This window comes from Myodes glareolus, chromosome 4 (genome assembly GCF_982192425.1).
Source record: "Myodes glareolus chromosome 4, mMyoGla1.1, whole genome shotgun sequence".
NCBI lineage: Eukaryota > Metazoa > Chordata > Mammalia > Rodentia > Cricetidae > Myodes > Myodes glareolus.
Genome location: NC_142029.1, coordinates 68214338 through 68240877, shown reverse-complemented (window position 1 = coordinate 68240877; position 26540 = coordinate 68214338). Strand labels below are relative to the sequence as shown.

Below are 26540 nucleotides of genomic sequence, written 5' to 3'. Positions count from 1 at the left end.
CAGGTCTTCCTGGAAGTTTGACAGTAGCTGCTTTCACTTTCATTTACAGCTGCTATAAGCCAAGGGGATTTGAGAAAGTGGGTTAAGACTCTGCTCTGCTCTCTGGAGAGATCCCTGCCTCCTGCATCTAAAGGGTAAGAGCCTCTTATTCTAGGCAACCCCACGAAGAACTATAAGTGCCTTTTAGAAACTCATCCTGGTTTGTGATACCAGAAGATTTTTCTAAGTCATAAATGATCTTAATTTCAGGTTCATTACCCTACCCCGCATCTCTTTCTTTCTCTTCTCCCTTAATCCCTCTTCTTTTCACCTTTCCTGTATCTCACAAAATAGGTCTTTGTTGTCTGTTTGTTTGTTTTTGTTTTTCGTCTCAGATTTAGGTATGTTTGTCCTAAGGATGTGGAGCTTCCATTCTCCACCCACCCCATCCATTGCAGACCATGAACCTTCTCTATTCACACCTGAGAGATGGAACTTGTGCCTTTTGTGAATATCTGTCAGGAAGGCCTGGATAGAGAGGCTATGAATTACATTTATTCAAGGCCCTTCACTCCACACTGTAATCAGTTTTTTTTGTTTTTTTTTTTTGTATTTAAAGCCCAGATTTCCTCATTCCCAGAAGCAGTAAACAGCCAGGATATAAGGGGATGACTCACCCTTGCAAACTGCACTTGAGCTGGCACTGACTGAAAGTTGTTAGTGGCACCTAGTTTAGGACTGTAACTTTAGTCACCTTTGGAGCCTGTCTTTCTTTTTCTCAAGGCCTTTGAACACTTGCCACAATTTGCAGACTAAGGAAATGGTTGGGAGAGGGTGAAAGACTCAGAGAGGGAAATTTGTTCTGAGGTTGGATTAGGAAATCAGTGTTTCATTGTAGAGGACCCTGGTCCTCCTCTCTCCCCCCTAGGTCTCCTGCAGAGGTCACTGCCAGCTTGAGATCTCTGCTGCCAGACACAGTCCATCCTGAAGCTGAGCTGCTTCTCAGTGAGTGTTCTGTTGTAGGCTTCCTGCTGCTGTCAGTAGAAATTCTTCTCCCCCTGCTCCAGGCCCACCTACTGGTTCCCAGGGAAAGTACTTCTCAGGGCTTGCTGTCCTCCTCTCTCTTGCTTAGCTGCTGCCTCTGTACTAATGACCAGATCTTAGCTGCTGCCTCTGTACTAATGACCAAATCAGTCAGACTCTTTCTGAACGACTCCCGTGGGGCGTCTTCCCTCGGGAGAGGCCCCTGCGCCCCAAAGATCAGTCGAAAACACGCAGCCGGATGCAAGTAGCAAGAGGTTTATTGAGGATACACGGATACCCGGGGCGACCAAGTCTCTCGGGGACTTGCGCGCCCCCCCCCCCCCCCCCGTTGGGGGTGAGAGGTTTTTATAGGAGAGCAGAAGCGCGGGTACAGAAGCAAAAAAGCGTGGTTACGGGGATTCATTTCATTGGTCAGTTCAAATAAGGCTAAGCTGAGTGGCACATTCTTGACCTTTTACCTAAATACCAAGAAGGGGGTTGTCCAGACCCACCTGGATTCCAAGGAGGGGGCTGTGCTACCTGTTTTTCTTATCTCTTCCTGCCTTCCTAGCTGATCCTGACTCACATCCTGTCACAGGACAAAAGGCTCCCTTCCCCTCCCTTACAGCAAGGGGCCTGAATTGTCTATTTCTAAGGCCCTGCATTTCAGCATAAAGGGTGGTATATATAATTTTTTCCTTTACATTTCAATAGCTCAAAATAGCAGATGTAGAAAACAGCCAATTCTTTGACTGATATATAGGAAATTTCTAGGAAACACCACTGATATCAGAGGGTTGGTTTACAGAGAGACTAAGGAGGTGTCCCCAGCCTTCAGCCTGGCCTAAGACTTAGCTATGGAACTCAGGATGTTGTACAAGCTGACAATTTTTTTTTTTTTGCACTAAGCCATAATCACAGACTGAGAGATTTAAATAGTCATTAGGCTCAGCCTGAAGGACCTAGCAACAGCCCTGCACAACCTTCAGAATTGCTGATTGGGATTACCAGGGATGGAAAACTAATCCTTCTAGAAAGTTTTCCTGACTGTAGAACTGAAAGAGAAGCCTGGAGTTCCAGGGGACTCATCCTTGGCATCTGAACAAGCATGATGTGCATTTAGGGTCTTTAGGACAAATTTCCAAGGGAAACCACCCTTCTTACTGTTGCCCGCTGTGCTTACATACAGTGACAAAAGGGAGAATCAAACTAGCAAGGGGTCAGATTTAGAAAGGCCCATAACAGCTTTCAGGTTTATTTTGGACCATAATTCAGATTAGCCCAATCTCTAGACTCTGTGGATAAAATAATCATGTAAATCATAACCTGGTAAAATTAATCCATCTCTTTTTCTTCAGATTGCATTCAAGATTTGTACAAAATCATAATTCATGAAATATATTTAGGAAAGTCTGTTTTAAAAGAGAGAAAAATATTGTACACATATTTCTTTTATATCTTAGAATATCTTTTAAAATGAATATTTTCAATTTATCTTTTGAAAATTTTATAGGTGTGTACAATATATTTTATTATATCCGCGTGAGTCTCACCTTCCAGCTTTTTCTGACCAGTAAAAAGTTCCTCTACCAAAAGCCTATTCTATTATTTTTCTCAACCTATTGAATCCAATAGTGTTCCCAATATATACATAAGTGCAGGGTCATCAACTAGAGTATGGACTATCTACCATGGACCAAGTCCCTGGAAAAAATTACTGCCCCATTCCAAGTAGGTATCAAACACAAACCTCTTCAGGTAAGGACTGGACTGTATGTGCCCCTTCAAGATCAGTGCTGTGCTAAAATATTAACTGGATTGATGGTGCATGTCTTGTGCAGGTAACAAAACCTGCTTTAAGTTCATGATTACAGTGGCCCTGTCATGGACAGAACACACTGACTTTCAGTAGTCCTCCCTGACCTCACCCTCTTAGAAACTTACTGACACTTCTCCCTGTTCTCTGAGCATTGGTTGTAATGTGAAAGGTGTTGGGGGTCAGACAGGATGATACAGATGGGACACCACAATCACTTATTCACTGTCTGCGTTGAACCAGTAGTGAGTCACATGGCAATATCTTGAAGATAAATATAAAAAACAAAACAGTGGTTAGTTTCTCTACTAAGAATTAAAGTAAAGTGACTAAGTAAGAGAAGCATAATATAGAGTGCCGTTTGGATCACACAATTATTTATGGGAAGAACAGGAAATGGGTACCGAAGAGATTACTCAGTCTTTAAGAGCTCTGCTTTCTCTTTTGTAGGACCAAACTGTAGCATCTAGGTTCTACATGCCAGCTCATAACCATCTGTAAATCCAGTCCTTGAGAATTCAATATCCTCTTCTGACCTCTATTTTGGGTAATATGTTATGTATAAGAGTATCTTCCTGCACATGATGCACAGAAGTGCAGGCAAACACTCTTGCATATAACATAAAAGTAAATAAAATATTAGACATAGGTCTTATACTGGATTAAGAGTGCTGAGGTTAAATTATGGGACCTGTTCAAGTTTCTGTGGACAGTTCACTTAAAACTGTTTGTAAATATAGAATGGTGTTTGTAGCACTTTAAGGTGTTTGGTGATTTCCTGTTAGTGGACACTTACAGCCTCCCCACCTGATAAGCATTAATCAGGAGTGTGACCACCAGCATCTCCCCTCCATGGATCCTTATTCCCACACTAAGAATTTGAAGCTGCTCCTGCAAGAGAGAACAGAAGCTGTATTGTTGATGCCGTAACTCTATTAAAATTCTCTTAATGATGTGTCATTTCCACAGACACAGGCAGTCACAATGGAGCAGCACTGTGGTCTAATCACTGGAAACAAGAAACCAGGTAAGCCTAACTTAAAACTGTTAGTGATGAGGTCATTGTACTCAGCACAACTCATCTATGGTGCCGATCTAGTAAAGTTTGCTGATCTCTTATATATTTGTATCTTCCCCAGTGCCACTGAAGAGCATCTCGGTAACCCTCTCCATCAATAACTTTGTGGCTAGTGTCTCTGCAACCTTAAATTATGAGAATGAGGAGAAAGTCCCCTTGGAGGCAATCTTTGTGTTCCCCATGGATGAAGATTCTGCTGTCTACAGCTTTGAAGCCTTGGTGGATGGGAAGAAAATTGTGGCAGAATTGCAGGAAAAGATGCAGGTCTGAAAGATGAGTTTGTTATCTCTTCTCTTTCATCTTTCAATTGCATTCTACTATTATCTTTATAAACAATTCATAAGTACTGATGTTGACTGTTATCTCTTTGTTCATGTATAATTACTGTTTGTCTAAAATTGATAAGGAAGAGGGCATCAGGAAGGAACTATCAGAAGTGAAGTCCAAAGAATCCATGACATTCTTCATGAACAATCTGTATTTTCTTGACAACTTGTGATTTTGTTTCAACTCAGTTTGCCCTTGCTTTAGGCCCATAGCGTCTATGAGGATGCCCTCTCCCAGGGCCACCAAGCTTACTTATTGGAAGAGGATGACTACTCCAGGGATGTCTTTTCTTGCAATGTGGGGAACCTCCAGCCTGGGGCTAAGGTGGCAGTGACCCTGAGGTATGTGCAGGAGCTGCCTCTGGAGACAGATGGGGCCCTGCGCTATGTGCTCCCAGCAATCTTGAATCCAAGATACCAGCTGTCTGGTAAGCAATTTCTTCCTTTGAAAACTAATCATAGAAACGCTGGGGAAATATACAAAATTAGGTTTGTCTTGGAAATTGTTGTCTAGGGAAACATAATTAATGTACTTTTTTTATAGAACAGTCAGCGAACAGTTGCTTGAATATAAAGACCCCCATAGTCCCTTTGGAGGACCTGCCCTACACACTCAGCATGGTTGCCACCATCACTTCCCAGCATGGCATTGAGAGGGTCCAGTCCAACTGCTCCTTGAGTCCTATGCAGTACTTGGCTGATGATAAGACGTCTGCTCAGGTGAACAGAAAGGGAACAATATTGTCAGTCCCCTCTGTCTTCATTGTTGACTTGGTCATCATTCATTCTCCCCACATCTACCTTGCTTCTTCTGGCCATGCTTGGAGAGACACATATCTACCTTCCCCGCTCTGGATAAAGTGTAGACACTTTTCCATACAGTCTTTCCTGTTACTTCTGATTGTGCTCCCAATGGAAGAAGCCCAAATTCTAACCTTATCTCAGGAAGTGACCAGTGGAAGTTCTAACATGGCTTCTGTGCTGGTCTTCTTCTCAGGTTTCCTTGGCTGAAGGACACAAGTTTGACCGGGATGTGGAACTCCTGATTTATTACAATGAAGTGCACAGCCCCAGTGTAGCTGTGGAGATGGGGATGCAGGACACGAAGCCAGGTATTTTCTGTCTCTCACTTTGATTCCTTTCTATGATGTAACTTCAAGTTAGTCTGGGTTTTTCTACTTATATGCAAGATCAGAATACAGTCATTAAGATAATTGACTTTTCATTCTCACATGAAATAATGATTGGGCTTCACAGGTAATCAGGTGATTATGTAGCATAGGCTAATTTGCATAGATTACTAGAAAAGTAGAGGGAACTATGACCAGATAATTCACAAGAAAATACACAAAACCCGTTATTAACATGTGACAATGACTGGTCTTACAAAAACAACAAATAAATATAATCTTGTAACTACTTCTCATATGAGAGAATCAGTGATGTCCAAATCTGATGTAGTCTCATGCTTTACATAGTGTGGGGAGTTTACAGTGTCAAATGGTGTTGAAGCAAGTCAGTTTTTTTCCAACTGGTTTGAAAGAGTTAGTGTGCAAATAATAAAGCAAATATTCATTTCAATAATTCTAATATTTATAATATTTCTTCTCAAAAATGTAGATGTATATCTGATATGCAGGTGATAGTGACTGATATAATTATATTGTATCCAACATTAGTAAGTGATGAAAAATGTAATTCAGTCATGACTTGTGTCATCCCACCCATTATATAATGCGCTATAATGTCAATATTATGATAACATACAACAAAAACTTTAGATAGAAGAATTTATATAGAAGGTCTCCAAATAATGAGATAGAAAAAGTAGCTTTAATTCCTAATATCACTATAAAATAATAGTTGAATTAGGAAAATAGCAGCATTATAAACCAGACAATATTCAAATAGTAGTTCTTCTTAGACCAATAATAATTTCACTTTAAGTAATTATGTTTTATTGGTTAGTTCACCATACCTGGATGTAATCTTGTTACTGGTTCTTTCATTTTTGTCTTAGTAATAATAGGAATGACCAAATTAAACACAGAGTTAATTTTAGGTCCTCTGTGTCCCATAGAAATTCCAACTTTGAAAACCAAAAATTACAGGAATCCACCTCAAACTTTCTTTTGGCATACTTGAATTTTTCACAGACCTAATTTAGCTCGTCAGTGAGTTTTGTTTCTTATGTACATCTAGTGTTCGTCACTTAGACCATTTCCTTATGAGTGCACTTAACTTTTAATAAAGCTGGCACAGCATACATGGGTGTTTTGCTCTCTTTGACTTTTCTGACCCATTCTGCACTAGGGTGAAGGGATCATCACACAACCCAGCAAAGTTGCTGCAAATCTTTATTTGCAGGTTGGATATATGGAAGTTCTTTGGGGGCCAGTTGTGTTCCCAGTGTGACAGCTGGGCTTGGGCTCATGCTGCTGTAACTGTCAAATTCCTGTGAGGACTTTACCAAGAAGATGAGTTTCCATACCCAACCACCGCAGTTGTACCATTTTCAATATTTGTAAAGGTTACTTCACACTGAACCACATATAGGGACTTTTTCTTCTTTCCACACTATTCGGCCAAATCTCTCTGAGGTCACTGAGGGGAATTCCAGCTTCCCTGGGATTCTTGTAACTTCCTCATACCTCTGTAGCTCTTCTCTATCTGTTGCTGTTGATTTTCTTGGTCTCTGTTTTAGATTCTCATGAAGTATTTAAATTCAGACTTGGTCTTCAGTCAGGAATGGTTTTTTTTTCCTTTTTCTTTTCTTTTCATTAATATTTTTTTATTTATTTATTAAAAATTTCTACCTCCTCCCCGCCTCCCTTTTCCCTCCCCCTCCCCATCTTCCCCTCCCTCTCTAGTCCTAAGAACAGTCAGGGTTCCCTGCCCCGTGGGAAGTCCAAGGTCCTCCTCCCTCCATCCAGGTCTATAAAGGTGAGCATCCAAACAAACCAGGCTCCCACAAAGCTAGTCCATGCAGTAGAATAAAAACCCAGTGCCATTGTCCTTGGCTTCTCAGTCAGCCTTCATTGCCAGGCACATTCAGAGTGTCCAGTTTGATCACATGCTCCATCACTCCCAGTCCAGCTGGTATTGGTGAGCTCCCATTAGATCAGTCCCACGTCTCCGTGGGTGGACGCACCCCTCATGGTCCTGACTTCCTTGCTCTTGTTCTCCCTCCTTCTGCTCCTCATCTGGACCTTGGGAGCTCAATCCAGTGCTCCAATGTCGGTCTCTGTCTCTATCTCCGTCCATCGCCAGATGAAGGTTCTATGGTGATATGCAAGATATTCATCAATGTGGCTATGGGACAAGACCAGTTCAGGCACTCTCTCCTCTGTTCAGTCAGGAATGTTTTAATCATGATGCTATGACTTACTGTGTAATAGCTGCCATCTCCTTAGTCTCATGAAGATTTTTCATCTCTTTTCTGTGATCAGGTGTCCAGGCTATCAGGGGACATAGTTGGTCATATCTTAGTCTTGATAATATCTTCCATCTGTGATTTCTAATCCTTGTTTCCCAGGGCATGTATTTTTTTCAGGTATATTCCTGTTCTCATACCTTTTAGAAACACAAGAAAAACTTAAGAGGCAGCGTGGCTCAGTAAAATAGTTAATATGATACCAACATGAGACATATAGCACTTTAAACTAAATAATATGATAAACTTAAAGTGTTAAATTGCACAAATTTAAAAGAAGAAAAATGTATAAAATTATAATTAACAGCTCAGTGTCAGTTAAGCCCTACCCTCAATTCTGTAAGCATATTGTATCACCTAACCTTACAATAACCCTATAGTACGAATTACTATCCTGTTGTTTCAGAAAATGAAACTGGGGTAAGAAGTAGAGGTGCTCAGTTATAAACAAGGAAGCTCACACTTATGAAGTGTAGTTATTTGAATTGTTTTGAAAGAACTAGCCTACATCATACATGGAGAGCTGACTACTGACTGCATGGCCCTGTTCTAAACAGTGTGGACATCCTTTCCCATTATTCCCATGAGCATCTTGCTTCTCAGAAGAATGCTAGTGTCATGATAACCACCTGTCTCTCAGGGTGGGGAGAAATCTACTTTACACATTCAAAATAATGCTCCTCTTTCACACAGCACAAAAAGAACAAAATTTGTATTTGAGTTTTCTCAGTTCTGTATTGAATTGATGATTGGTTCTTGGGAACTTTAGAGCACCTAAATTTCATTTTACCCTATAGGGTTTTCTCCTTTCTATACAGATAGTTTGATGGGAGCTCCTTCTGCAATGGTGAGCTTCTTTCCAGATATCCCAGAAGTGGAGCCCTCAAAGGCCTGTGGAGAATTTGTGTTCCTCATGGACCGCTCAGGAAGTATGGGATTGCCCACGAACAGCCAGATGGGTTCTCAGTTACGCATAGAGGCTGCCAAGGTAAAGCCAGATTCTTCATTGTTCATTGTTCAGCAGTGCCATGTGAGGGCGGTTGGAAAGGGCACGAGTATGGTCAACTCATAGTTGTAGGTCCATTCTTCATCTGAGCAGTAACAAGCATGGCCACTCTGATCTCACCCTTGAAATGAAAGATGACAAAAGATGATGTCTTTTTATGCCATTAGGAACCAGACTGGGGTCTGGATGTTTGGTTGAACTTTCTCTCACTCCATCTTCTTGTCTTCTCTGACCTTCAGGAAACTCTATTGCTGTTGCTGAAGAGTTTGCCTATGGGTTGTTATTTCAACATCTATGGATTTGGATCTTCCTATGAAAAATTCTTTCCGTAAGTTTGTGGGAAGACCATGGATTGTGAAAGAATGTACTTTAAAGGAGGGTCTGTAATTTTAATCTGACTAATGCAGAGTAGTCCTAAACATTGGGGGTTTCAGGAGCAATTTTTGTGATAGTAATTTTGCAATAGGAATAGCAATGTGCACTACTGCTATGTGACTAGACATGCTTGTTTCTCTAAGGAAAAGTGTGAAGTACACTCAGGAAACAATGGAGGAGGCAGTGAAAAGAGTGAAGCATTTAAAAGCAGACCTAGGAGGCACTGAAATCTTGAGACCACTCTGCAACATTTACAAAGCTCCCTCCGTTCCTGGACATCCCTTACAGGTGATTTTAGAACCAAGCTGAGAGAAAAAAATTATGAAATTTTCCACTAACCAGTTCTCCCAATATAATTGTGTAAATAGTGTGTCAATTTAAACCATCTGTCTAAAAATGAATAGAAAACAAATCAGAGGCAGTGTTCTTCCTCTCTTTTTTGAGGGCATGGAGTCTACAGTCTTTTGTGGTACCTCGAAAGTTTAACATGCAAGGTCCATGGGGAGGGTGTGAAACTTTCCATGGCATGAAACTCTTCCCAGTAAAGAGTCTCTGTGGCCACATGTGAATGACAGTGGAACACTAGAGTCCCTAGCCCTGTGTAAAGAAGGTGCAAAGACTGGAAATAGTTGTGGACTATGAGGACCAATGCTGTTGTCTTCTGATGAATTCAACAGAAGCTTGATGAATGCATCTTTTTCTTTGTTTTTCAGCTCTTTGTCTTCACAGATGGAGAAGTTAGTGACACATTTAGTGTCATTAAAGAAGTTAAGTTAAACAGCAAGAGGCACAGGTATGGGGGAGTATGGTTTCTAAGTTTCTGACTGGACTGTAAGCAGCACCATATATGACATGTTCCACGTGATATCATGGGATCTCATGCTTCTAAAGGGATGGAGTGACTCAAGGGTTTTCCAGTTACCTAGCTGACCCCTTAATTTCTATAAAATTTTAAAAAGTAGTTTTCCACTTAACACTGATACCACAATGTCAGTGTTCCTTATTTTTGTAAATCTCTAAAGGATATATTGATTGCATTTTCATTATAAAGATACTGGTAATTTAACATAGAAAGTTACTCAAATCATTGTTATCTGGGCAGATGAGTTATCGCAGTATGCTCCCTGTGCATCCATCACAGATCCGGAGCTAGGCAGATATCCATCTTCTCTTGCTCTTCCCACACTCACTTGTTTAAACCTAGCTCAAAGAAAATTTTTATGGATTATGTGAAATTTCCTTGATTTGGTATCCTACTGAGTTCCGTGGTATGTGTGTCTTTCCATATACCTCATCTTGTTTATTCTTTATCTCACCAATTTGTTTAGATGTACGCACAATTTGCATGTAATCATATTCAAGTTACGTGTTTTTCCATGAAGTAGCTCAGAATATTTTATATTGATTCTCATAATGACGGACTTTCTTTGGTCTCTGTAGTGATTGTATTACCTCTAACGAGCCATCTACTGGAGATTTAATTTCTATAGGAGCATATGAGTAAGCTAAAGACACATGATACTATGTATTTAGAAGGGATCTTGGACCCCAACTCTACAGAAAGCAAAGCAGAGTCACGTGAACTGTACTATTCTTTAAGTAGACAGAGTTGTCCAATTTCTGTGGAAAGGCAATTTCACACACTGTAGTAATTTAAGTCAAATCAATTTTACAAATGGATTCCAGTTGCTTCATTACCTAAAAATTTGAGTATTTATGTTCTTAAAATTTACCCAGTTTTGTGCTTGGGAACCAAAGTTGCTTGGAGTTTAAAGTTTTATTTTGTTAATAGCTCTACTTCATACAACTTTTAATATTTCATATTTAGAGTGGCATTTTTGTTATTATTTCAAATCTCTAAACTACTGCTATTATTTTATCTAATAGATTTTCTTTTTTTACTGAAATGTATTTGATTTTATAGTTCAATATATTAATGACTATTTTCTTACTCTGTAGCTTACATTTTCACTATCAAGACTATTCCTCTACTTTGTTTTCTAAGAGGTTTCCCTATGCAGTCCTGACTGGTCTTTAGTAAGATCAGTCTGGCCTCAGTGGCAGTGGATGTCTTTTTACCTGTCTCTACTTCTAGAGTGCTTGGGTTGCAACCTTACTCAAGTAATTTTCTGGTACCATACCTTACTCAAGTAATTGCCATTTTAATTTGTATTCTCTTAAGTTTCTCTTTGGAGTTATGACTTTTGCATGTGCTCTGTAAAGTTATTTTTTTCTATTCAGGCTATGTAGATCGTTTATTTTTCCTTTCCAATGATTTTGCTCTCTATTTTGGTTCTTTGTTAGTCCACATATGTAACATACATTCTAGTTATTATCTCCTCTGACCCTTTCCCATCCTCCCCACATCTCCATCAATCTTCCCTTTTCTACCTGCTCTTTTCTTAGTTTATGTCTTTTTGTTTTATGGTGTGACCAAATTTGTTTAATCATTGCCATGTCCTAGACCACAGGATTGGGACTGTCCATTGAATCCTTGCAGGTTTACCCTTGGGTATATAACTGAAGGCTATGAATACCCCTCTCACTCATACTTAGGATGTTATTCCCATAATGGTCATACAACTATTGCATCAGTGAGTGTATTGTCTTGACAGATAATATTATAGTTCATAGGGCTCACAGATGCTTAAGGTCATAGATGTCTTTTTCCCTCAGCAACTTTTATAGTACCTCTTGATTTCTCTATATCATACAACCATGGTGTGTGGTGGCTTCAACATTAGGGTCTTAGCATCTCTCTTCGGTAGACAACTGTGAGCAATGGCAAGACTCTTGTTTTCTGGGCCTCCTTGAATAACAACTCATAAGTAGTTATACATTTCTCAGCATTGGGTTTTTTTTAGTAACCCAAAGTTTCAAGGAGAAGCTTTTTCTGGAAACATAGACTATTTCCCTTCCAGTTTTAAATTAAGAAACTCAGCACAACCAAATTCACCGGCAGTACTGAGCTCTGTCCCTGTCTCAACTCTGTTTGTATTTTATTTTGAGATAGAGTCTTACCTTGAACTCTTTATTGCCAAACAAAATTTGAACTTTCACTTTTCCTGGTTTAAATCCCAGTAATCTAGGATTACCTACCGGCATCTATAATTTCTTTCATTTAGAGTGTCTAAAATATACTTCCAGTTCATTTTGCCACAGATATTTGGCAATCTTATATTGATTATTTTGTCACTAAATTTCAGTGCTTTGACTGTCATGATCAGCATTGATGTAAGTGCAGATTGTTTCTGATTCTTCTGTTCCAATCCAGTGGCCCATTATTACAAATGTATTCGAGGACTACACCATGTAAATTAATCATCTCTCTGGTAATTCTTAATTTCCAGTGCACTAGAACATCTATTCTGCTCATTATCAAGATTTCCTTCCTTCCTTCTATCCACCCACCCTCCCTTTCTCCTTTTCTCCCTTTCTTCCTTCCATTCTTTTTTTCTTAGTCATGATTTCACTATGCACAGGTATGTACTAATGAAATATGTGTATTTGAGTAATAAATGATGATTGAATTCAACAAATGAGCTTTATCCACATGTTGAGGTAGATGGTGGTTTTATCCTTTATTATTTTATATGGAAGCGGTGAATATGGTTACATCTCATTACTACCTTGCTATTATGGGCAAACCCATCTCACTATTAATGAACAATCTTTGCCACACCTGTGTAGCTTAGGACATTGAATATTTATCAATGAGAAGCAGTCCCCTGAATTTTAAATTATATTGTGAGATTTTTCTATCCATGTACTTCTAGTATCAAAAAATGAGATAGAAACCCTCCACTTTTCCTATTTTATTTCCTATTTTTCTGTCTTAATTTTTATTAGAAATGACCAATGTGCTATTCAGACATAGTGGACTTAGTTGATGTTTTATGACTCTTGGTATTTAAATGATTTTTCCCCTGATAGGTCTTACTCTTTGATTTCAATGAGTGCTTAGACAAAGAACCAACAAACTTAATCCTGATAGAGTATGATGAATTTCATACCTGAGCCATTTCTTACTTATCTCTACCTCTTAAGTCTAAATATTTCTGCATTGTTCTATGAAAAGTTCTCAGGTGTTTTCAAGAATACCTTCCACTGGCAAAGTTCAAAACTCTACAATTTTGGGACCTTCTCTGAAACTGCTTAGGTGTTCAGCCATCCACACATGCCACATGCTTCAGTTAGTAAGTGGACAGCATGTACTGGCTCATTTCCCTTATCTTTTCTCCATTTCAAAGTCTTGGCTCATAAGTTCATATTCTCTTAGCAGCAATTGGAGATATTGTCTTGGTAGTTGTCTGCTTCTATACGAATTTTTAAAATTACCATTTAGAGATCTCTAGTTCTCTCTGGCTTGAATAACCTAGTCTAGTATTTCTGTAAGTATGATTCACAGTCTTTTGTCTTGATTCTTGTATCTGAGTTCTTTAATATCAGAACCTCTTAAGAAGCCATGTGTTTCACCTCTTGATCTTCCACATGACAAATGTTTGGAAATTCCACTAATTTTGTCTGTTTTATCAATCAAATTAAGAAAGTTAAAACGAATAGTGACAACTTTATAAGTCATTGAGAGGAAATAAAACTACAATATAAACTTTGTCCCTCATGCTTACATATTGAAAACACTAATTCTAAGGTCCCATGTCATGAAATTTAGGGCTGATGGCTAACATTAAAGAAAATCACACAGATACTGAATGTATCAGTCAAGATGTCTATGCATTACTTGACTATTTATATTTTCTTAAATGTTTACATTTTTGTTTATTTATTTGACTACTATATATTTTACTAGAGGAAATTCATAGATTAAAAAGATAAATAAATAGAACTTAAGACAGATTTTGCAAATTTTTTGAGTTCTAGATCTTCATTAACAAATGAAACTGAACCTTTATTCATCGTAGACTTGTGGCATCAAATTATGTAATTTATTTAAGCATTTATTAAAACCCATAGAAATAGGATCTGATTTTTAAATATGCCTTTGCAATGACTTTGAGGTATTTATCTTTAGTCTTCATGAGTTTTTGTCCATGTTAACTGTTAATTCTACCATGGAAAAACTGTCTCTAACCATCATTTCAATGTTACAGATGTTTCTCTTTTGGTATTGGAGAAGGAGCCTCCACCAGTTTAATCAAAAGCATCGCCCGGGTATCAGGGGGCACTGCACAGTTTATCACAGGCAAGGACAGGATGCAGACCAAGGTGAGAGTTGGTCAAGTGTCCAGAGTTGCAAGTCCAGAGTGAGTATGAGGCGCAACAGGAACCCTGCTGCAAAGGCAGATGATCTACTCTCCCAGAGGACACACTTTCAAAAGTACCGGGCTATTCACTTAGTGAATCTACTTGGTACTTTCTTAGAAATGGTTCATTACAACATCTAAAGACTGGCATCTAACAGTGGTAGCTGGAAATCCAGAGAGAAGATAAAAAAAGAGTTTGTGGTTTTTGTTTTCAAGACTAGAAAGAGAAGGTGAAAGCTTTGGTTGCTCTGTCTGAGTCTGTAGTCTATACTCTCAGGAGATCAGGTAGAAATTTATTCTCCATGCAAAAGACAGAAAGGGAAAGATTGGCAAGTGTAAGAGTGATAGACTCAAAGGAATAAGTTCACATTCCTTCATTAGTATTTGAAAAGCCCTGTATTTCTGATATTTCTAAGCTTCTCTTTCCATGTTGTTCCTATCCCTCCTCTAACGGACTTTTGCAGAAGTCTTCTTTCTTAAGTGTTGCCCTCATTTCTACTTACACTTTTACATCTCTCAAATGTTACTTTACCATACATATAATTAGAGAAAGAATTGCATTTGTCTTCACCGTTTATGACTAGATAAGATATATATTGCATCCTTGGTCCTGCTAAATACTCAATGGATGACTACCATTATTATCTTTCTTATGTATAATTCTGGATCTTCTTTCTTCCAACAGGCTCTTGGGTCTCTGAAGTTTGCTCTAAACTCTTCAGTGAATGACATCTCTCTGGAATGGGATTTGCCAGCTGGCCTGTCAGCTAACATGCTTTCCCCAAAGCAGACTGTCATCTTTAGGGGTCAGAGGTTAATCATCTATGCCCAATTGACTGGGACTATGCCTGTGAGTAACTATTCTTGTTCATTCTTTTACTGAGTGAAACACCATGTCAGCAGTTTTATTAACACCAACAAGGTTGAGGTTTTAGCAAGATATTTCACTTTGCAGGCAGCCAGTGTCTCATCCTCTCCTTCATGCCAAGTCTATATTATCCGCTGTACTGCTTGATCCTCAGTGTGGGATCGCCTTGAGCTGAAGAGCTTTCCTAGTGCTCACCATTTTCCTGATTATATGTCTGTTTTGTCACTCCTGCTTGTCTCTTATTTGTAGAAAGTGGAGAGCTCAGGAGAAGTGTGCCTCAAGTACACCCTTCAAGGCAAGGGTCTTAAAAACAGGGTGACATTTTCCCTTCAGCCCAAGGCAAATGCTAGGTAAGAAGTAAGCTTTGCATCTCAATCTCCACACGTCCCCACCTCTCCCTTCTCTTCTCTTCTTCTCCTTTCATGTACTGAGTTGGTTAGGTTTTCTATTGTTGTGAAGGGACCTTGATCATGACATGGTGTCCTAGCTTTTCTTATAAAGGAAAACATTTAATAGTTCTGTCTTACAGTTCAGAGGTTTAGTCTGTTATTGTCATAAGAGGAAGTATTGTGGCATGCAGGCAGACATGGTGTTAGTGGAACGGAGAATTTTACGTCTTGATCTGAGGCAGCAGGAAATGAATGCCACACTGGATTAAATAAGATGTTGCATAGGTTGCTTACATGGTTTTTAGTATCTGAGATCTCAAAGCCCATAAACATAGTGACACACTTCCACCGGCAAGGCCACACCAACAAGAAGGCCACACCTCCCTATTGGCCAAGCATTCAAACTCCTGAGTCTATGGGGCTATTCTTATTCAAACTACCACACTTACTTTATTTTTTTCTCTGCCATTCATGATGTTTCTGTCACTCCTATCACTGGTGTCTGCTTTTCCTCTAAGCTCTTATCTCCCTCATTCCGTCATCTGAAATCTTTTTCTAGCCATCCCTGCTGTCTGCATTCACTAGCTATTAAGAGTCCTTAGTACTTGATTTGCAGTTGCTTTTCTTTAATTTTCTCCAGTGTCTTCTTTCAGTTTCACCATTCATCGGTTGGCTGCAAAATCATTGATTCAGACCAAGGACTTGGGCTCCCATGAGACTTCAGAAGGAGAAAAGAAGGATGTGGTGAACATCAGCATTCAGTCTGGGGTCCTCAGCTCCTTCACAGCTTTCATTGCCATAAATAAGGAGCTCAATCAGCCAGTGCAGGGGCCTCTGGTTCCCAGAGTGATTCCAACACCAAATTTGTATGATTCTTTGCCTTCAGTGGCATGTGCAGTTAGGTCTGGTAAGTTTTACCCCAATTTAAACTCATTTATAATGATTATCAGATATATAAGTATATTATATAAACAATTATAAGTTTTAGAAACTCATACATTTAAGTTTAATAACATTTCTTAAATTTATAGTTTTCTTCTTCCTTCTACACCTAGGATTTATACTGTCTTAAATTTTCTAGAGAAGTAGATTGTGTCCAACTGGAACAGAGATTTACTATAGACATACAGAAGAATATCAGAACATGTTACAATGTAGAAGCATCATAAATATTGAATAATTAAATCTTTTAATTTGAATCTGACTTCTGTTTTGATGGTTAGTGAGTAGCCACACAGATAGTGACTATATTGCATCTGATGATATAGTGGTAGAAGAGGGGATTTAAGAAAGGAGTAGATCTGAAGGAGATAAAGGGTATTTTTAAGAAATGAAAAACAACAAAGCAAAACACACAAAATTATAGCATCATTTTTTCTGGGATTGCAGAAGGTCCAGTTGCATTTGGTGCCTTTTTTTCAGTAGCCAGAAGCTCTGAATTAGAATATTGGGTTTTCCAAATAATTTGCAGCAAGTTCATCAACATTGGCTTAAGAATGAAGTAGGTAGAGGGTTGAAGTGATTTCTAATGTGGGATTTTAATATATTTCTCATGATTAGAAATTATGGGTGTAATTGCAGATATTTATGATGAAGGAATTTGCTTGATTGAAGTTTAAGTTAATGAAATTTAAAATTTGAAGGACGCTGATGTATTTGAACAAAATGAAGAATTGGGGATTTAGAAAGTGCAGGTCATGCCAAAAAGAATGGTTTTAAAACAAGAAACCCTAAGTTAAAGCACTATAAACATGGGTGTTATATTTTAAAAGTAAGATTAAAGTATTTCTGATAGAAAACAATTCTGAATGATGCCAATGACTTGAGGGCGAGAGAGAGAGGGGGAGGGTCTATTAGAGCCATAATCACTGAATATGAGGAAGGCAAGATCTATGCATTAAGATGTTGCATAGGCTACTACTTAAGAGATTAAAGTTTTCAAATTTATGGAAGACCTTGGAGTGCACTGTCAGCACCTAGTGTGTCTTTGGGTACTTTGGGTGACTTAGTAGTCGAGATAGTAGTGAGGCCATGTAGAAGATAACCAAGGCAAGAGAGAAGACAATATTCTTGGGCTGAGAAGATTTGCAACGTAATGGTCTGAACCTGGATGCTTAGGGTACAGTTGAGCTTATTTTGAAAGGGACAGATGTAAAATAACTTTGTGAGACAGAAAAAGATCTTTTCAAACTGAGGAATATCTGGAAGAATCCTTCAGCACTGAAGGTATGACACACAAGTAAGGGATTTCAGAAACTCAACAGGAAGTAGAAAAAGGGCTCAGAGGGTGAGTGTCTGTCTGTATTGGAGGAGACCACACAGGAGAATTGCTCATTGAGGTTAGTGAGTGAGACTGATACGGAGAGAAGGGTACATGTCTGAAATACATTTTTCTTTTTTCAAAATTTGCTTGCTGGAAAACACAGCAGATGTTTCAGTTTCCATTTTGCATTGTTTATTTTAGGTTTCCATCCACCTGTCCTGGGTGCACCAAAAGCCTCACATCAACAATTTGGACTGAATGGTTAGCATTCCTAGAGTTCTATGAAGATATACTTCTATAGTTTGATGGAATTTCTTTCTTGAAAAAAAATTCTCTGTAATATTTGTTTGTCACAGCTCCTGCATTTTTTAGACCATTGAGTCTTAAAGGTTCTGCCAGAAAGGTGAGAAGGTCATATGCTTCTCTCAAGAAAACTACCGTTCAAATGACCTCAGATTGTGTCCCTGAAGGTACTCTTCATTCTGGAACTTTCTTTACCTAGGGGGTGATTTATTAGATAGTAGTAAGGACAAGTAGAAGATACTTCTACAGTTTGATGGAGTTTCTTTCTTGAAAAAAATTTCTCTGTAATATGTGTTTGTCACAGCTCTTTTGTGTCGTGCATCATTGGTGAAGCGTGAAGATTCTGCAGGAATGATGAGATGGTCATATTCTTCTACCAAGAAAACTACCGTTCAAACCCCCTCAGATTGTGTCCCTGAAGGTGCTCTTCATTCTGGAACTTTCTTTACCTAGGGGGTGACTTATTAGAGGCAGCATACAGGACATGAGATATGATATTGCCATATTTTTGCCAGAATGGAACTAGCTTCATTAATTTACAATAGCATTTCATATCTTTAAAAGTTCTGTAGTTCAAGCAACCTCTTTGTGTCCCCTTGGCAATCTCTGCCTACACAGCCCAACAGTCATCAGGGCCAGACCCCAGCAGATTCTGCTACCATTGTGTTCAGAACCCTGATCAACTGGCCACCCATCACAGATTAGAAATACTTGGTGGACTTCTTGCAGAAATCTCTCTACAGCCTCCTATTTCAGGAGACTTCCTCGGGTGGGCTGTGATCCATAAGTCCCCATGCCATCTCTCTTTCATTTATTTCACAAAGGTTTTGAAGAAAATGTTGTTCTGCAGCTGATTTCACTCCAAAAGGCAAATGGCTCCTGGGAGCTGGGTGAGAATCTGACTAAGATCCTGGGCACTAATTTGGGAGACATCAAGGCTGCAAACCCTGCCAAGGTGAGATGCAAAGTGGAAGAAAGGAATTCGTGTGTGCTTCGTGATGGTAGGATCATGACAGGAATCAGAGTGAATGAGGGCTAGGCTGAGAAATAAGAGTTAAATAATATAGATAATGAAAAGGTGAAATGAATGTGTGATATATAGAAGATGCAATTATTTCCACTTAAGCCAGAGCATAAGAAACATAGAATTAATGACCTAGCTACAGGAAGACATGGTCAGACTCATGGATGTCAAAGGGAAAGTCTTCTGTTTTTATCATATTCACCGAGACATTGTTGAAAAATAAACATTTTTATCTTCATACTATACCAGACAATTTTTTAAACACTTAATATTATTATACTTATTTTTCCTTATTTCAGTTAATTAAGGCAGGTACTATTTTTGGAGCTATGTATAGATGAAGAAATCGAACATTAAGAAGCTGAACTCTCTCTGCATTAGTGAGTGCAAGACTAGAGTCAATACTAGGATGCCCTCGCTTCAGAGATTCCAATAACAGCCCTAATATTGCTGTATTTGTGCTCAAATAAGCTGGATAGAGTACACCTTCTTTAGAATTTGAAGATTACCATCTGTATCTTCTAATACTATTTAAAAAATATTCTCAAGAAAAGGCAGTTTCCAAGCAATGAAAAATAAATATACTTCTGAATTATTAAAGTATGAAACACTATTAAATAAACTTCACACACTTTATGGACATACTACTTGTACACTATTTTTTAGTCATAGATAGTTCTTGAGCCTATGAAATGTAGATAATACAAATGAGATATGAATTTGTTGTTCAATAGAGGCATCTATGCTGTAAAATACAAACTGACTTAAATATTCAGTGTAAAAATGTAGGAATATTTCTTCAAAATTATTTCATGCTAGCTTCCTGTCAAAATGATGTCTCTTTTAACATTAAAAAATTTTTCTAATACTTAGATAAATAGATCACCAAGAAAAACTCAATTCTAGCATACAGGAGGCCATGAATTCAATTCAATAAAATCATATAGTAAAATAGAAAAATATCACGTTATCCAAAGTTCAATTGAAAATTTAAAAATCTGAAAATGATTTTTATTTTTTATTATTCTTACTATTTTACATTCTGGCCACAGAATTTCCTCCCTCCTTGATGCCAGTTCTTCTCCTTCCTCCCCTCTGACCCTCCCTATCCACTCCTCCTCAGTTTCTATTCAGAGACAAACATGGGATATCAAATTGTAACAAGACTTAGGCACCTCCAATCCTATTAAGACTTCACATGGCAAATTAGTATGAGAAATAGGGCCCTAAGAGCTGGCAAAAGAACCAGAGATAGTTCCTGCTCCCACTGAAGATCAAGCTATATAACTGTCATATATATGTAGCTTGTAGTCCTATGTTAATCAATCCCATGCTGGCTCCCTAGATGTCTGTTCAGTTTCTGTGAGCTCCTATGATTCCAGGTTAGTTGGTTCCGTGGGTTTGACCCCTTTGGCTCAAAAAATCCTTTTTTACACTCTTTGGAATGATTCTCCAAGCTCTGTTTAGGCACCAATCTGTGAGCATAGCAGAATATCATTAGGCATCATTACATTCTCTTTTCCCAGTCCTGTTTGGTTCTATCCTAGGTTTTGGGCTATCCTGACTCTGCGTCCAGGCATTCCAGGCAGTGTCAGGGGTGGGATCACACTCATGACATTGGTCTCAGGCTGTATCAGTCATTTGTTGGCCACTCCGACAATTCCAGTGCCACCTTTACTCCAGCATATCTTGTAGGCAGGACAAATTGTAGGTTGAAGGTTATGTGGTGTCACAATCCATCCACTGGAAGTTTTGACTGGTTATAAGAAATGGCCAGTTCAGACTACATATCCCTTATTGCTAGAAGTCTTAGCTAGGGTCACCCTTGTAGATTCCTGGGAATTTCCCTTGTACCAAATTTTGACCTGACCCCAAAATGCTCCCCCTTTCCAGTAATTCCTTTTACCACTTTTCCCCTCTACCCATACCATATTCCTCCCATCCCTTCTAGTTCTCACTCCCACCTGTCCCCAGTACACCTATGAAATAATCTATTCTATTTCCACCTTCCAGGGAGACCAAAGTGTCCCCAGACACTTGAGTTCCCCTTGTTAGTTAGCTTCTATGAGTCTGTGAGTTACAGAATGATTTTCCTTTTCATTATAGCTAATATCCACTTATGAGTGAGTACATAGTACATATCATTTTTGTCTTTCTGGGTCTGGGTTACCTCACTCCAGATGATTTTTTTTTTCCTAGTTCAATCCATTTGCCAGCAAGTTTCTTGATGTGATTGTTTTAAACAGCTAAATACTACTCCATAGTGTAAATATACATTTTCTTTATCCATTCTTTGCTTGAGGGGCATCTAGGTCATTTCCAATTTCTAGTTATTATGAATAAAGCTGCTATGATCATAGTTGAGCAAGTATCATTGTGGTATGCAACATCTTCTGCATATATGCCAAAGAGTGGTATAGCTGTACTTGAGGTAGATTGATTCCCATTTTTTTTCTAAGAAAATGCCATATTGACTTCCAAAGTGGCTGTACAATTTTGCACTTTTACCAACAATGGTGGAGTATTTCCCTTGGTCCACATCCTCTTTAGCATAAACTGTCACTTGTGTTTTTGTTCTTAGTCATTCTAATGTGTATAAATTGGAATCTCAGAGCAGTTTTGATTTGTTTTACAATGATGGCTAAGGATGTTGAACATTTTTAAGTGTTTCTCAGCCATTTGAAATTCCTGTGTTGAGAATTCTCTATTCAGATCTGTACCTATTTTTTAAATCGATTATTTTGTTTGTTGATTTCTCATTTCTTTAGTTCTTTATATATTTTGGAAATCTACCCTCTGTCAGATATAGGGCTGGGAAAGATCTTTTCCTATTCCGTAGGCTGCTATTTTGTCTTATTTACAGTGTCCGTTGCCTTATAGAAGCTTTTCAGCTTCATGAGGTTCCATTTATTAATTGCCAGTTTTAGTGCCCACATGGCTGGTGTTCTCTTCAGGAAGTTGTTTCTGGTGCCAGTGTGTTTAAGGTCATGTTGGGTTTCATGGTCTTACAGGGGGCCCTGTTGAAATCTGTGACCCATGTTACAACTGAAGGCCATGTGGATATCCATGGTCTGTGCTGCCACCTAAATCAATGCTGATGTCCATGGGTATGGTTGCCTGAAGGATCCATATTAGTGTCTGTGGCCCATCTCACCCCGAGGCCATATTGATATCCACACTGAAGTCTGTGGCACCTTCTAAAGTGTGAGGCCATGTAAATGTCAATGGTTGGTGCTGTCACCAGAAATCATGTGGAAATCCATGACTTATGCTCCAGCTGACTGTAAAGGGCAAAGAAGCTCCTTTTACAATGGTATTGATGTCTTCAGACTCACAGTTGAGAATGAGAAACACAGAAAACTTCTGTGACAAAGTGTCTTCCTCCCCCAACCCAAACAAAAAGAAACAGCTTTGACAGATACCATTGAGAAGAACTCTTTGTGGGAATACTCGCAGTGGAACCAGTACTTATCCCCACTGCATCAACTGGCTCCTTGGAGCCCATTCCCTAAGAAGGGATACTTTGCTCAACTTAGATACCTTGGTTCTTCCTCTAGTGATGTGACAGACTTTGTTGACTCTCCAAATGAGGAATTGCTGTCTCCAAGTAGTAGATGGGAGAGTAGTGGGGAGAAGGTGAGAGGGGTAGGAGGACTGGAGGCAGAGGGAACTGGTATTGGCTTGTAAAATAAGATTGTTTTAAAACTAAAAATAAAAAAAGAATAAGAAAAAATTGTAATAAGGAGGCTGATGTGTAGCTCTCCATAATTGATGGCTTCAGGCAGTGGGAGTGGGAAAGGACTCAGTTTTCTTTAAAGGACTAGCCACTGGAAGTGGAACCATGCTCCAGTGAGTATATAGGCAACACTAATTGGACTTGTCTATTTTCTTTTGGTGGTGATATCACAAGGGTGGAAGAGCAGACATGGTAGGAGTTTGAAGTTAGTATGATGGAGATGTGTTGTAGAAGGCTGCTTGTTTATTTCCAGCTGCTCAGCCCTGAACTAACCATACAGGAACTGTATTAATTAAATAACTGCTTGGCCTACTAGCTCTAACTTCTTATTGGTTGGTGCTTACTTCTTAATTTAACCTATTTCTATTAATCTGTGTATCGTCACATGGCTATGGCTTACCAGCAAGTTTCTGCCTAGTCTGTTCTTGGCTACAGCTACATGGTGTCCCTTTGTCTCGGCCTTCCATTTCCAGTATTCAGTCTAGTTTTTCCTGCCTACCTCTATTCTTCCCTGCCCAGGCCCAAGGCAGTCCTTTATTAACCAATGATATTCACAGCATACAGAGGGTAATCCCACATAAGAGGTGTATATGTAAAAACCCCCAAATAATAAATATAAATATTATGTTGGGGGGGAAAAAGAAAATACATTTTAAAAATCAGTGTGATTTTTGCATCTAGTCCTTAGCAACATTTTTTTGAAGTTTTATGCCTCTGGCTTAAGTGTTCCTCTTATGAAACAGATTAAAGCAACTGGGAAAATTGGCATGTAATGAGACTGTGCAGAATAAAATAATAAGGGTTTAAAATGTATCCAGGAGTAGTCTAGAATGCGTTACCATGGTTTGGATATCATCCTACCAACACACACACACACACACACACACACACACACACACACACGAAGAGAGAGAGGCAGGGGGACTAAGATAGATACAGGAACACCACACACCTAGTACTTTTCTAAGTGGTATGGAATGTTATCCCGAGGCTCTATTAATCTTTCTGGTAAGGAGGGGGTAGGGAATTATATATATCATATTAAACTGATGAGGAAGTTGATAGTAAATTTGCTTCCTTTTGAGTGGATTTCTATAATATCTGGAGCATCACATAAGTTTCTGTCTCTTTTGCAGGATGGGAACCCATCAGTATGGGCCACAGTACTGGCTGTCCTCTGGCTGCATGGCAATGGCAAAGACTTGAAGTGTGAGTGGGAACTTCTGGAAAGGAAGGCTGTGGCCTGGCTTCATGACAATGCAGGTAGGAGCACAGTCCCCTCCCTCCCTTCCCCTCTTTCCCAGCTATGCCTGTATGTGTAGCAGAGGGTGAGTACTAGAGGGATCTTATTGTTGCCACTACCATCCTATCTTAGAACATTGTCTATTCCCTGTGCTAATCCTTCCTTTTCAAGATTAGGATGAAATATGTACTTAGTGGTTGGGACAAGCTGAGCAGAGGGAAGGAACATAGGTGTGGATACTTAGCCAAGCAAGATTAACCCTAGAGATGTAACCAGTATTCCTGGATGTTTATTGTATCCTTGTTGCCCTTTTCCTGTGGACAGAATAGACTAAAGGAGAATCAGAACAAGAAAGGGTAAATACAAGGGGTAGTTCAGGAAGCTAAATCAGGGCTGAAGGGGATTAAAGGAATAATTAAGGAAAGCTGAAGAAAACCCCACCTTTCTTTCCTGTCCCGCAGGTCTGACTCTTGTTTCCCTCCTCACAGGTTCCTCCATCCCAATGCTTGTGCAGGCTGGCAATAGTCTCCTGAAGTTAGCTGTGACCCCTGCTGTCTTTGGCTTCTGAGGATGCCACCCATGATCAAGAGTGTTTCCTGGCTACTACCAATTCCATCACTTTCTCTTTGGCTGAGATAGCTTTTGGCTTCTATCTTTACCTTTTTTTTCTTGTCATAACATTAAAGGACTTCCCCCACAACCTTGATTATCTATTTCAAGTACCTTGGGATCTGATCTTCTGCCCTCTTCCCTTCCTCTGTGAGAAGTTATTATGGTCCCCTAACATGTTTTCTTCAATGCAACTTTTATTTTATTTATATGCAGAATGACATTTGAAGTTTTCCAGAGAAATTACAATTAAATAAGTAGCATAGAATCTTGAGTAGCACTGTAGCATTGATCCTGGGCAATGCTTGAGTTAATAATCTGTATTATTGTTTTCCACTCAATTTTGTTCTTGTATTATTAAGGATCATAGTAGTAACGTTTATGTTCACATGTTGGGTCCCTAGAGGACAGGCCTTCACACCCACACTTGATCTGTTTTGCACTCTTGCAGTTGGTTGAAAACAGGAACAAAAACAGGAACAATCTGTTGTTTCCAGCAATGTTTCTAAGGATGTTTACCCCTAAGCCATTGAGTTAAGGTGATGAGCTTCCTGCTTTTGCTGTCTTGGCCTCCCCTGCTGAAGGCTATATATACTGTGTGAGAAAGTGGAATAAAAGCTTGTCTGCAGAACCTGAAGTTGTGTTGCGTGTTAATCCTGACGTCCCTCGCTCAGAAGAACGACAGTTGTCTTGCTGGCATGGCATTCAGAAGAGCAGGAATTGGATGAAAGTTGAAAATCAACATCAATACAACAAATACAGTGATATAACAAAGAGATAGACCAAAGTCATATATTGCCCATTTCAGAGCTGCTATGAAGATATTGAATTAATTCCGTTTTTTACTACATTACATGTTTTTATTTCTGTTCCCTAAGTACTTTGGTTTAACTAATACTAGGACATTAGTGTTCTCACATAAGCTCTAAACACCTTGTAAGATGGCTGTGAGTCCTCTGACTTAGACTGTGCTTTAAGATTCCTAGCCAGGCTCAAGACAAGTGTTAGAAAAGAACATCTAGCTATGGTTGAAAATAAAGAGGAATAGCAAGGATTTAAAATTATCATGTCAATAAGGCTTCTTTCTTTCTTCTTTTCTGTCACTGTGACAAAATATTTGAGAAAATTAACTCAAGGTAGAAAAGATTTTGGATTGGGGAAAACCTGCTGGGTAAACTACAAACATGAAAACCTGAGGACCTGAATTTGGATTCTTGGAGTCTGTATAATAAATGGATATGGTAAATCTGCCTCTAATCTCTGCATTTACAGACACAGAGAGAATATTCCTGAAGCTCACTGGCAAGCCCATCTTGATAATGGGTGATCTCCAAGCTCAGTGAGAACCTTATAGTGGTATATTATTTGTGTTTATTAAATTAAATTTTGCATAAAGATCAGAGTGCAAAGCAAGCCACACTAGTCAGCCATATAGGCCAGGAGGTGGTGGTGCACACCTTTAATCCCTGCACTAGAAAGGAATAGAAGATAGGAGGAGACAGAATCTCAGGGGCTCAGTTTCAATTGGGTTTGGAGAGCAGTGCATTCTGAGGTTTGGTGGATTGTTCCTTTGGTCTGAATATTTGTAGAGGTGAGACCTCTCTAGTGGCTTGACTGCTTTGCTTTTCTGATTTTCAGCTTGAACATCAATAACTTTCTCTGGGTTTTATTTTTTGCATTACAGAAACTGTCTCCCAAATAAGGTGGAAGTAATAAACGGAGATTCCCATTTTTTCCTTAGCAGTTATTTATGATAACTCTGCTGTAGATTGTAAGTGAATGAGTTTTGTATTTCTTCAAGAGGT

At 39.0% G+C, this 26540-nt stretch overlaps 1 protein-coding gene across 4 annotated transcripts; it reads left to right on the top strand.

Annotated features, from left to right (window-relative positions):
* Positions 1–25372, top strand: LOC125388684 (von Willebrand factor A domain-containing protein 5A-like). Of its 4 annotated transcripts, XM_087905528.1 has the most exons (21): positions 43–134; positions 908–984; positions 3788–3845; positions 3958–4160; positions 4428–4650; positions 4767–4942; positions 5220–5334; positions 8453–8643; positions 8901–8989; positions 9180–9324; positions 9750–9829; positions 14148–14262; positions 14986–15150; positions 15418–15518; positions 16211–16464; positions 18022–18081; positions 18177–18290; positions 18428–18544; positions 18948–19078; positions 24020–24146; positions 24615–25372. In XM_087905528.1, the coding sequence occupies exons 3-21, from the start codon at positions 3803–3805 to the stop codon at positions 24692–24694; spliced, it is 2529 nt and encodes an 842-aa protein (XP_087761654.1). In that variant the 5' UTR covers positions 43–134; positions 908–984; positions 3788–3802; the 3' UTR covers positions 24695–25372. The 4 variants fall into 4 exon arrangements, with proteins under 4 accessions (XP_048272898.3, XP_048272894.3, XP_048272892.3 ...); XM_048416937.3 differs by lacking the exon at positions 908–984 and having other exon boundaries at positions 2–134; positions 8474–8643; XM_048416935.3 differs by lacking the exon at positions 908–984 and having other exon boundaries at positions 2–134.
* The last annotated feature ends 1168 nt before the right edge of the window (positions 25373–26540 follow it).